We start from the raw sequence: 12,685 nt of genomic DNA, 5'->3' as shown, positions 1-12,685 counted from the left end.
CGGAGCTTTCAAACTAATCTTTATTGATAACCGTCAACAGCCAGAACGGCCCGCAGGAGCCGACAGGTCGTGTTTCTTTTCTATTTTACACGTACAGTGTGAGCACATAAATCGTGAGCTTTGGCTTTAATGGCTTTGGCAAATGATCTACTCGTAGTAGGAGTTACACAACATCTCTAAAATCGTACAGTGTATGCCCAGCCTTACTGATTTTATTCCCCATTTCATGAAATCTAAGATACTAAATTAAAACAAAACCCACATTAAGTGTAGTGCATCAGCTTTTGAGTCTGTCCTGAGTGAGGTGGTAGTTACAGTATCCTTAAACTACTAAGAGAATGCACAAGGAGAACTTGTCTTGCCTTGTCATGCAAGCAGAAAGATGAGGGTGATGGTGATGACAAAAACGGGCTGCACAATCTTGAATAATCAGTAAATCGTTACTTCTTATTTTCACAAGTAATATGATGCATTGAGATCATCTCCTAAAGTCAATAGAAGTAATTTAATTTTACTGTTTTACATTAAAGATATAATTTCCCACATCTCACAACAGCAGTACTTTGACTGGTGGTGCATTATTGATCAAGGTTTTTTATTGAGCATCTTAATGTCTGTCTTCAGTTGAGTGCAGTTAGCAGAGCTAAGCTTTACTTAAATCCAGGGAATACAAATACTGAGCACTGTGATGATATCTTCATGAAAACTTTCATGGGTTTCAAGTGTTTCATGGTGCTGTGTACTTCAAGACGGCATTGTCTGCGGTTATTATGCAAGATAAATTAAAGGCTTTCTGCAATCTCCAATGCTGTATGAAAAATGAATGGTTCACTGAGCAAGATAGAAGCAAAGTTGAGGAGGAAATTTTGAGTTGTTTTTTTTTTGTGGGGTTTTCTGCAGGAGGTTCTTCAGATGGAGACCCAGATGGGAGGGAAGCTTCTGGATGAGCCAAAGACCCTGAACTTTAAAGACAGCACACACAATCTGAGACTGTCAATCCACGATGTGCCGCACACACACTGGAAGAGCAAACTCATTGCCAAGTATCAGGTGAGAGGGATATGCTCATACTTATACATTAGATCTTCACACACACAGCAAATATCACACTTACATTTAGCCAAATAATGGTTAACTATAGTAAGCCTTTGTGTGAATGTCCATTTTTGCCACACCAGCAGCATGGTTCAGTGTTGGTCGTCATTTTGTGCATTCAGAGTCAAATATCTTCACAATTATTCACTTTGATGAATTCCCATTAATAAAACAAGTTACTGAGATACTTAGAAGTTTACCTGCTTGAAAATTATTCATGCTTTTTCCAGGAGATCCCATTCTACCAGGTGTGGAGTGGCAGTCAGAGAACTCTTCACTGTACCTTCACCCTGGAGAGACTGAGCCCAGCCACCTCAGAGATCAGCTGCAAACTGTGTGTACGGCAGGTGGAAGGAGAAGGACAGATCTTTCAGCTCAGCAACACATTAGAGGAGGTAAAAAATCCACATGCACACAGCACAACGGACACGCTGTTTATTGGGTATTGGCCGGAGGTGTGGACTTAAGTCACATGACTTTGACTCAAGTCACAAATTTGATGACTTTAGACTCGACAAAATTAAAACAGACTTGCAACTCGATTTGGACTTAAACACCAATGAATCGGGACTTCACTTGGACATGAGCTTTTAGACTTGAAAAAACTTGATACCTTCCGCCGAGCCCAAAGATTAAAGTGTGTCACAAATCAATTAATTTCCCTTCATTTCCTGAACAACTAACGTTAACTCTATTCATTCCCAGCAAGTCAACATTTAGTACCCCAAATCTTTTGTTTTATGATAAATTCAGTCGTACTTGTTTTAACAAACTTGTTTTAACTAGGGCTCTCAATCGATTAAAATAGTTAATCGCGATTAATTGCAAATTCTGTTTAAAATGTAACTTAAAGGGAGATTTGTCAAGTATTTAATACTCTTAACATGGGAGTTGGAAAATATACATGCTTTATGCAAATGTATATATTCATTATTGTGAATCAATTAACAACACAAAACACTGACAAATGTCCAGAAACCCTCACAGGTACTGCATTTAGAATAAAAATATGCTCAAATCATAACATGGCAAAGTCAAGCCCAACAGAAAACAACAGCTGTCAGTGTGACAGTGTGCTGACTTGACTATGACTTGCCCCAAACTGCATGTGATTATCATAGAGTGGGCATGTCTGTAAAGGGGAGACTCGTGGGTACCCATAGAATCCATTTTCATTCACATATCTTGAGGTCAGTGCCAGTATTTCCTCGCCAAAATTTAGCACAAGTTTGGAGCGTTATTTAGCCTCCTTCATGACAATTTAGTCGTGTTTTGCACCAATGGATTAGTTTGTCTAGTTTCATATGATGCCAGTATCTTCACTCTGAGCCCGCTACAACCCTCAAAATTGCAAGGTGCGTTAATACGTTAAAGAAATTAGTGGCGATAAAACAAATTGCATTAACAAGTTATTGTTACATTAACTCTGATAGCCCTAGTTTTAACAAATAAATAAAAATTTCACGATTTTTGTAAATTTAATATATTTTTACTCTGTTGTTAAAATGGCATTACATATGGTGAAGAGCACATCATGACTTCTTTAGGGCTTAAAACTCAAAGTTTGGGACTTGGGACTTGACTCAGGACTTGCCTGTCTCGACTTTGGACTTTACTTGGGACTTGAGTGCAAAGACTTGAGACTAACTTGTGAATTGAAAACTAATGTCTTGGTCCCACCTCTGGTATTGGTTGTGTATACAAGAAAACTGCAGAGACAACTTTAACTTACACTGGCCGAGGACACACTGAGGGATAAAGTGATACATACTAAAAAGAGATGAACACAGTCACACCAGAGAGAGGCTCCTTCTACTAACTTCTAACTTCTCCATTCCTATACTAAAGGTCCTAAAGTCACTAAGTTTTCCTCTATCTGTCAGACAGTCAGGGCTCCTGCTACGGTTCTGTGACTCTGTTCAATCATTCATACTGAGGCTAGAGGTCACAGAACACGAGTGGAATAACTCGTCTTTGATTTTGATAGTCCATGTAACCACAAAGTCACTGTGTGTGTGTGCGTCTGTGTCCGTGTGTGAACAGTTTTGGTCGGAGGTCAGACAGTTCTTGTGGAATGTCACTGCTTTGAATTCTCCCATGGTGCTCATGGGTGATAGCGTTGCACTTAAGGATTCTTTAACCCTTGTTTAACCAGGTATGTTGATTTTTCACTGCATACTGTATAGAGGAACAGTTGCAGCAGCAGGGAGGGTTGCACATATTTTGTACTCCCCCAGCATTGGCCACTGAGCAAAATGAGAATCACAGTCAAGGTCAAAATGTATCTAGTGGAGTTTGAGCTGTATAATAGTTTCATGGTATCTCTGAAGCTGATACATCCTGCTGTTTCAGCCATCCTGGCGCCACTTTTATGTCATCCTGTCCAGGGTTATGCCCTGTAGTGTTTGTGTGTGCTGTTCATTATGTATTGTGTAGGTGTACAGTTCAAGAGCCAAGAGGATACTAGATTTCTGAGGCCAATACTGATATCAATATTTGAGATTCTTTCTTTTTTCGTTGGAAAATATATACTGAGGGGAACATTTTGCAGTTGAAAAATAAACTTGTTAGTGCTCTCAGGTTGAAAGATTATGTAATAGGAACACCGGTTCTAAACTTTCTCAAACATACTTTTGGGAATTTTTGTTCTGCAGTTTGGTATTATTTACCAGCCAACATATGCACAGATATGTCTTTGATATATATCTGATGATTTAATTGAGTGCTGCAGGAATGAGTCCTAAAACCTGGAAATGAGTTGGCATTTTAGCAGTTCCGGTTCCCTCGTCTGGAAATCAATGGGTTTTTAGTTAGACGCCTGAAATAAGGTCTGTGGTTAACACAAGCTTAAGAGATTTTTATGTTTTGTTCTACGATATAAAATACATCAGTAAATATCCCATTTGTGAATTTTGAAGTTTTTGTGTGTCTTAAAAAAGGCAGTTGTTAACAAGTGGCTAAATGAGACTACTAAACGTCATCACGCCGACTCGTCTGCCGTTACAGCCTCGTTGTGTATACTCATGCTACCGTGATGTAGTTCGTTTATAGCCTAACGTTAGCTTTTTACTTCTGCCGATTGCATTAACACTTCAAAAATCATAGAAGTGGTGTTTATTTGTGAAGATTATCTTGCTGAACAAAATGTGTAAGCATCATAATTGTTTGTTTGTCACAGAGCTTATTTTCTGCAATAATCCAAAATCCCATTGGCTTTTTGTCGAGGTAACCAGGGCGATGCTGACTTCCTGGTTGGCCTACAAAAATACATCCTCCCTGGAGCGCTCTATATTGGCTAATATTTACTGTAGGGCACAGGGGTGCACATCATCCTCCAACCCGAAGCTAACATTTCTGTTTACAAATGCAGACATTTTTTTTTACCTTTGACCTCAACTGAAGAAGCAGAAGAGTACTAAATTCAAATATGGCCATAAATGTTATAAGTAGGTGCATTTTCTCCCATGTTTTGCCATCAAGTCTAATGTGGAGTCACTTATCAATTCTTATTCATGAAAGTGTAGATCCAGTTAAGTTGGAATGATTTGTCTGTCAGAAGTGCCATGTGTCCATCCTGCATGTCTCCTGCAGTTCCTAATGTGATCCTCTACTTACTTCATTATGCCTTCTGCCAAATAAAAACAAAACAAGCAGTCTTTTGGGGGACAGAGCTGTGGCTGTGTAACAAGTACACAGTGAAAAATAGGGCTTCTATTAGGGCACTGACAGTTTTGTCACAACATTAAATATTTTGTTAAGTGATCAGTTGTAATCCATTTTAAATAGGCCATACCTAGTCTTACAAAATAATTACTATGATCACATGGGATGTTTTGCAAGTATGGCAATTAGAGCTGAATAGCTAAAGCAACAGTCAGCGAGTCTCTTTGTGTATGCGTTAAATGAAATGGTGTAAGACCCTCAACCAGCCGGCAGCTCCCTGCATGTTGAACAATGAAAAGTAAAGCAGGTTTAAAGCATTTATTATATCATCAGAGAAACGGAGATGTCCCTTTGCATCAATCATTCAATCTGCAGCAGCAGAGAGCTTTCTGCTGTAAATTGGGGCTAAGTAGACGCAGTAAATAGTAATCATTCACATCAACAGTGGCAGTTGTTGTTTCCCTCTGCCAAGCCACATTCATTAGGCCGCTGCCTCCTTTCAGCCCAGGAGTGGCAGATTAATGGGATGAAGGTTTAGAAAGAGACAGAGATCAACATGGAGAGGAGAGGGAGAGAGTGCTTGGAAGCAGATCTTTATGTTTGGTTCACTCTTGTATTAATTAGGAGACTTATTTGTAATTGGTCACGCCGAAGGCAAGCAGCAGAGAGACGGCAGGATCTTTGCCAGAGGGACTAAGATAGATATATTTGAAATAGAAATATGGTGGAGTTAACTTTGCCAATGTCGCCACATGGATGCACATTATGATTCATACTTTTAAGGCTTTTTAATATCTCGCCCATAGATCCATCCCTATTCTCCTGTGTCTCTACTGCAGAAGTTAAACTGTATTCACAACAAAATGCAGAAGCCTAATTTCTCCACGAGTTAAACTTTTCAAAAAGTTGAACTAACTAGTCATTTTTTAACTTTAACCAACAATTTTTCCATCTTCCCACACTCTCCAGGATGTCCAGTGCATAGACACGTCCCTGATGGACCCAGCCAGTAACATCACAACCTTAGTGGGACCCAATGCCTTCCGCATTCCTTTATCCATCAGACAGAAGCTGTGTGGCAGTCTAGATGCACCACAGACCAGAGGCAACGACTGGAGGATGCTGGCCCACAAACTCAACCTTGACAGGTGACACACACGCACACAGAGTTTTTATCATTTATTACCTCTATGCTTACCTCAGGCGATTTGCTTGGTCAGTCAGAAAAAAAGTCTTATAGGATGGCAGCTCATCAAGGTGGCCTGTCTCACCTCTTCAACAACAGAAGAGAACCAGTCAGTTTGTGAATTCAGATGAGATTTGAGTCCAAGGAGGTTAAATTAGGTGGTGCAGTTCAACTGAGATGAATCATTCATCTTGTTCTATTACTTATTTTATCTCCTTAGGACTCAAAGATACAATAGCACTCACAAATACCATAGAGACATAATCACATTGACAAATAATCACGTTAATTGTGATAGACTGATTGTCTTTTCTTATAGAAAGATAACCGTTAAAACGTCTTTCCTCTAAAGTGCACAACAAATATACTCATTCAATTTCAATACATTTCATTATTCTGACCTGCATCCCTGTAGAGTTTGAGTAATATACCTAGATTGTATAGATACAATTGGCCATCTGCGTCTGACTCACAGGTAGCATCCTTTGTATCTCTATTCTCAGATGTGTGTCTCCATGATTTAGTGTGATTCAGTCTACCAGCAGCTAGTCAGAGGATAATTGGGCACAAGTGCACCCCATTGTCCCAACAGGCAGCCAGCTCATGATGTAGTCTGTTAATGTGGGCACCCAATATTCCCGATCAGTGGGAGAAAAATGAACAACTAGCCAAATTGTTGTTTACTTCCACATTTCCGCTAAAAGCTGCTCTTCAAAAGGAGCATGATAACATTGAAATAGCATCTTTTATCCTCTCTGCTCTTGTAACCGCCACGTCATGTCTGTTTGAGTTCAAAGTATGACTCATGCTTTGCCGTCATAGCATCTCTCCTCACAGAACTTTGTGTATGTATAAACAGAGAAACCTGAGCTGCACACACTTTCACTCAGACAAACAAACATATAAAAGTGAACACTTTGGTCTAGTGTACTGAGACACCTGGTTATAGACAGGTGGATCTCAGCTTTTGAGTTCACTTAACAACAGGATACACCTTATCACATACAGATGAGATGGGAAGTGAGAAAGAAAGAAAGTAATAAAGAAAGTTATGACAATAGCTTATTGGATATTTTGAGAAAAAACAAGGAGAAACTGCAGGAGTACAGTCAGTCAGTCAGTCTCTGGTTGTGTTTAAACAGTACCAGAGCGTGCCAACAGTACAATCACAGGATTTACAGAGGAACAGAAAGTCTCATTCTTTATCCCCATGGGACTCAAATCGGATGGCTTTTTCACTTTAAAGCAGCATCGAGATCGTTGTCACAGATGGCTCAGCGTCAGACTTTTCCTCTGCAGCCATTGTGTACTTGACTGTTGACAGCTTTAGTATTTACTGTTCCTATGAAAACTGTTCTCCCTGTGGACTCGTTGGCACATTTTTGTGCTCTATTGCAACTTCAAAATGCATAATTTTTCTTATTTATTTGAAATTGTTTGAATTGAACATACATAATGGTACATTTTCTAAAAAATATTCGCCTGCCACATTAAATTTTTCCTAAAGTCCTCCATGCATTCCATTTTTCTTTTTCTTTATACTCCATATACTGTAGTTCTTTTTTTGTGTGTCTTGCTGTATTGTAATATCAGGTGCTTTCAATACATTTACATAAGATTTAAGGTAAGCCAGACTCCTCAAGAGAGCACTCACGTAAAAATTCATTACATTTAACTTCTAAAGCATTTATAATAATTGAAAGGGGATAAAGTAAAGATGGCGCATTTAGATTTGGGGTTTTTTAATCCTCTATTTTCATTGGTATTCTATATTGTTTGTCTCATTTTAAACTAATAGTGTGTAACATTTAGGGGGATCTATTGGCAGAAATGGAAAAAGTATGTTTTCTTTAGTGTATAATCACTTGAAAATAAGAATTGTGTTTCTGTTACCTTAGAATAAGCCATTTATATCTACATACGGAGCCGGCTGCCATGTTTCATCAGTAGCCCAGAACGGACAAACCAAATACTTAACTTTTCCTGCTTGGGCCGTAGTCGATAACGTTATTTGCTCCCATCGCCGCCCTCGCACTCTTCCTTCACCACTCACTTCCCACGTATACACACACTCTACGCACTGGCTCTGCTCTAAATGACCTATGCTACTCTAACATCAACTGTCACTAGAGAGGGCCATTTGTGGTTTTGTGCCAGCCACTGTAGTTCTGCTACACGCTTGGAACACGGGAGGGCTTCAGTTGGTTGCAATCTGCAACCTCGCCACTAGATACCACCAGATCCTACACACTGCTCCTTTAACTTAGTTTTTGTATTATTAGTATCAATTATGGATGTGACCATTCTCTTGGGAGTTTGAGAATTGTGACCTGTTGTGATTGGTTGTTGCAGCCTGTGGCTTTAGTATAATGTTTCAGATTGTATTGAATTTAATGCCTGACAAAGTGAGAGAATGAAACCTTTTCTGTCATAATATTCACCATATCTTTTTTGTCCCTCTGCTCTCATTGATCTCTCCAGGTACCTGAACTACTTTGCCACCAAGTCCAGTCCGACAGGTGTGATCCTGGATCTCTGGGAGGCCCAGCACTTCCCCGATGGAGATCTAAATGAACTAGCCGCTGTGCTGGAAGAGATGGGTCGCCATGACGGTAGCCTCGCCTCCATGACAATGGAACACTGACGATTAACGTGGTTACCGTGACAACGACAGAACTCTGGAGACGATTACAAGTGAATTCTCTATGGATGATGCTGCAGCAAGGGCAGTGAACAGATTAGATGCGAGCAAAAGAAAAGTTGTCGCCATGGTAATTGAGCACCGGTTAAATACCATGGCAATCATGCCGACATGGTAACAGACGAGAAATGCTCGAGCTGGTGCTGGAAACTATGTGCGTATCTTTGTGTGTTTATTTGAGCAACGTTGCAGTGTTGTGTTCGACCGAAGGAGGCATAACCCAAACTACGACACAAACACAGTCTATCAGGAACAAACAATACATACGCACGCCTAAAAAAAAAAGATCTTGTCTGGTGTAACACTAGTTGTTTTCTTGCTGTTACTTTATACTGAACAAAGAGAAGCAAAGAAAAGAAGCAACAGAGGTACCGACCTTGAAAACCTCTATAGGAATGGAACAGAATCATAAAGGGAGAGAAGCTAAACTGATTACAAGTGAGTGGGAGAAGGTATAGTGAAGAAAAAGAGGCAGTGAGTCAGAGACAAGACTCTTTAGTAAGACAAGAGTAAACACGGGGAGAGGCTAAACTGATTACAAGAGAGAGGGAGGACGTAAGCATAAAATGATGGAAGAAGCTGCAGGTGATCATCTGTACGGACAGGATGGAAAACCGATAATGAGAGAGGGGAGATAAAGAAGTGATCCCTCACTTGCGAGCCTTGGCTGTACGTGTTTTGCCAGTACAGTTTGTTGTCTTTATATCGTTTCCTAGGGAACGCTCTATGTATTCTGCTGTCCATATGTGTGGATCATTTCCCGCTAACAGAATTTGCTACACAGTGACTGTCAATCAAAGGGTCCTGACCAGAAAGAAGCCCGAGACTACAGGTATCCCCTTTTTAGCTGAAATCATAAGTGATGTTCAAATTTGTGTAATTAGAAGTATTAAGTCAAAGGCAAATGAACGTGCTGTCCACTTGCCTTTAACTTGTGCCTCTGATTTTCTTAAAAAAAGGCAATCCAAAGATGATTACACTGCTGATGGATGCAAGTAAAAATGTATTTTTTGTTTTCCATTTTTAGCAGTTGTGACAGAGTCTGTTTTGAGGTATATTTAAGATTGCACTTATGATAAACAGGGCAAAGATGCAGACTGTCAGCTATTCATTCTCATACACAGTATATTTTATAATATGTTTGTTTAAATGGAGTCAGCATTTACTAAACAGCAAAAAAGTTGGAGGTTTCACCACGAGCATCAAAGCCAGGATGATCTTCAAGCTACAAATGCTTAACTAAAATCAAGTGTTAACGTGTTTTCTGCAGTGTTGCTGCTGCTCCGTTCCTCCCCAAAGAGGAGTTGTTTGGACGAAGCTGTAGTGCAGATGCAGACTAGATGCAGGTTGGGGAATTCCAGCCATGGCTACCACATTTGGTTAACCACAACCTCAATTCCAGGAGTTTCTCTAATAGACTGTCGGGGCTTGTTTCTGGACAGGGTCCAACTCAGAGAAAACTGAGGAAGCAAAAAGGGATGAACTAAGAGTGAAAACACAAGTGTTTTTAAATACAATAATATACAAACTACCATAGTATTATGCGATAGTGAGTTAAATACAGCTGATATCATTCATTACCGCTAAATGTACGCAATATACGGATTTTATCATATTTTAATTTACTAAAATATATATAGCCTACATATATATATTTGTGTCATATTTTCAGTGTCTCAACATCACAGGATGTCAGTTGTGTTGTCTGCCGTCAGGCCACATGTGATTTCACTTGTGATCACCACCATGACTTGATCATGGTCACTAGCACCATCCAGTGGCTTCTGAAGAATAACAGCATTTACATTTGTTGATTGTCTGAAACGTGTAAATACATGATTATCATGTCCATTCTAATGACCTTTTATTATCATAATATTTTTTGTTCGGTGGTCATTATTGTGTTACTTACATTAACATTATTGTTTGCCATTTTAATGTTTTTATAGGTGTGAACTGTATGGGGGGGGGGGATGAAATCTGTAACATATCAGTTAGTTGCCCTTTGTCTAAAACAATGTTCGGTCAGAAACTCACATTCCAACTCGTGGTGTATTGCTTGAAAAAGTTGCAATTTAGAGCTAAAAATCAAGATACCAACTAAAGGGGCCTACAGTATGTAAAATGAAGTGTAATATATTTGTGTTTTACAGAACAACATTGTGGCTTTCAAATGTATGCATAGACTCGGGTCAACAGTGTCTGACGAAAACGTGAAACTCCAACAAGCCGGCTTTGAGGGAAGAAAAACAGCCTTATTTTAGTGGCATTTGAGTAGCTGTCAGATGTCCATGGGGACATAAACTCTATTCACCATGTAAAGGACAACATGATCATAAAAACTGGAGTTAAGATATTTCTTCTACGAACTATGGAGAGACGCCATATGAAACTGAACATCAGGTATGTAGAGGAAATACCGAGGACAGTGTAAAGACCAAGTAGGCAAAGGCTGTGTTAACACCGATACAAAAGGTCAGTCTTTACCTCTTCATGACAGATTTCATCTTGCGGCTGTCTACACAGGAGGAAACCTTGAGACATTGATTTTACACAATGATTTTTCAGAAATGTGCGAGTAAAGAATCTGACCTCTTGTATCTGTGTAAAACCAGACATAGAAGACATACAAGTCCTTAAAATTATGTATCTTTTAATTTCGGACCGCCTTATTAACCAAATTTGGAAAGGTGTACGATTAAATGACGGAGTGGATGTTTTGTATGTTTTCAAATGTAACCGCTGATGTCATATGTGAGGAAATCAAAGGGAAGAGTTGTGTAAGTTTTGAGGATAAAAGCCTAAAATATCAAGTCATCAATTCAGTATGCTTCAGAACAAAACATTCATCCAAATGTCATGACAATGTCTCTTTCAAACAATGTGATCATCAACATCTCTTGTTAATTTTAACTGATGAAACGTGTGCAAGGAGACGATCGGTTAAGAAATGCAAGTTACCAGTTACAGTGTAACTTAAATTTGATCCTTGCCATGTTCTTAGTCTACAGTTTACCAGCAGGACAGACTGTTTGTTAATGGAGTAGACTGAAAAAGGTAGTTTTCATATGAGGATAGCAAACGTTAGGCCTCCAGAAGATGATCCTTCATGATGTGAAAATGAAGAAAGTAGTGTTAAGATATCAAAGTATGTAAAAAATATTTTGTATCCACAATATGTACAGTTGTGTACTGTCAGCTATATTTGGCAAATTTGAGAATATAAAAAGAGCAGTACAGTTAGATACTAGTTTGTATGTTTCAAGTTTTTATTTAAGTTTCTTTCCTTTTTTGTAAAAGCAGTGTCTACTATGCAAACTTGGCATTGGTTATCATGTTAGAAGTCTATAACTAGAGCTGTGCTTGTAAGTGCATTTTTATTTTACTATCAGGGGTGATTTGATTTGATTAGTGCGGGGTAGTGTTGGTCCATATTTGCTAATTCTGGCACGCTTCATGAATCTTGCTCAATCTTGCTGAATGCTCGCCTCTCTATCTCCTCTAATTGTTTTCTGTACAAAGTGTAAGAAAGAATTTTTAAGACAATTAATAAATTATATTTATAAGCAACGCTGAAAATGTGAATTGCCTATGGTGGCTTATTTCTACAGAACTGCTATAGGAAATGGTTTTAAACTTTGATTTCTCATGTTGCACGATTACAGCATGTACTGTCCAAAATGTAAGTATGGGAATTTTCGTATCGGGTCCGATTCCTTGGAATCGCATGCCTCCGTGTCTATCGATCCCTCTTATCGCTGCTTTCCGACAGTTGCGCATGCTCAATGACGCAACGCCATGCTCATGCTGTATCAGTGTTTCAGGTTGTTTGGGACCGGAGCCATTGAGTAGAGAAAAAAAGGCTAAAAAGCGTGGCACTAATGAACCTGAGGGTGCTGATCAGTGGAGTAAATATTGACGGTGCAACCAGTGCAGCAACCGGTGCCAAGAAGCTGTCAGTTTTTGGGCAAAAATCACCTTCCTACGCTGTCCATACTGAATCCATTATATGCACTTCTGTTACGTCATGTAGCCTAAAC

At 39.3% G+C, this 12,685-nt stretch overlaps 1 protein-coding gene across 2 annotated transcripts in view; it reads left to right on the top strand.

Moving 5' to 3' along the window:
- LOC119492547 (netrin receptor UNC5C-like) overlaps window positions 1–12,224 on the top strand; it is a 232,737-nt gene extending 220,513 nt beyond the window's left edge. For both annotated transcript variants that reach the window (XM_037777050.1, XM_037777051.1), the window contains 4 exons: window positions 901–1,050; window positions 1,326–1,490; window positions 5,728–5,906; window positions 8,426–12,224. In XM_037777050.1, the coding sequence (XP_037632978.1) occupies window positions 901–1,050; window positions 1,326–1,490; window positions 5,728–5,906; window positions 8,426–8,588 (657 nt within the window). In that variant the 3' untranslated portion in view covers window positions 8,589–12,224. The remainder of the gene's footprint in view (window positions 1–900; window positions 1,051–1,325; window positions 1,491–5,727; window positions 5,907–8,425) is intronic.
- Window positions 12,225–12,685: the final 461 nt, after the last annotated feature.

This window comes from Sebastes umbrosus, chromosome 8, assembly GCF_015220745.1.
Source record: "Sebastes umbrosus isolate fSebUmb1 chromosome 8, fSebUmb1.pri, whole genome shotgun sequence".
Lineage (NCBI taxonomy): Eukaryota > Metazoa > Chordata > Actinopteri > Perciformes > Sebastidae > Sebastes > Sebastes umbrosus.
This window is presented reverse-complemented; position numbering and strand designations above follow the sequence as displayed.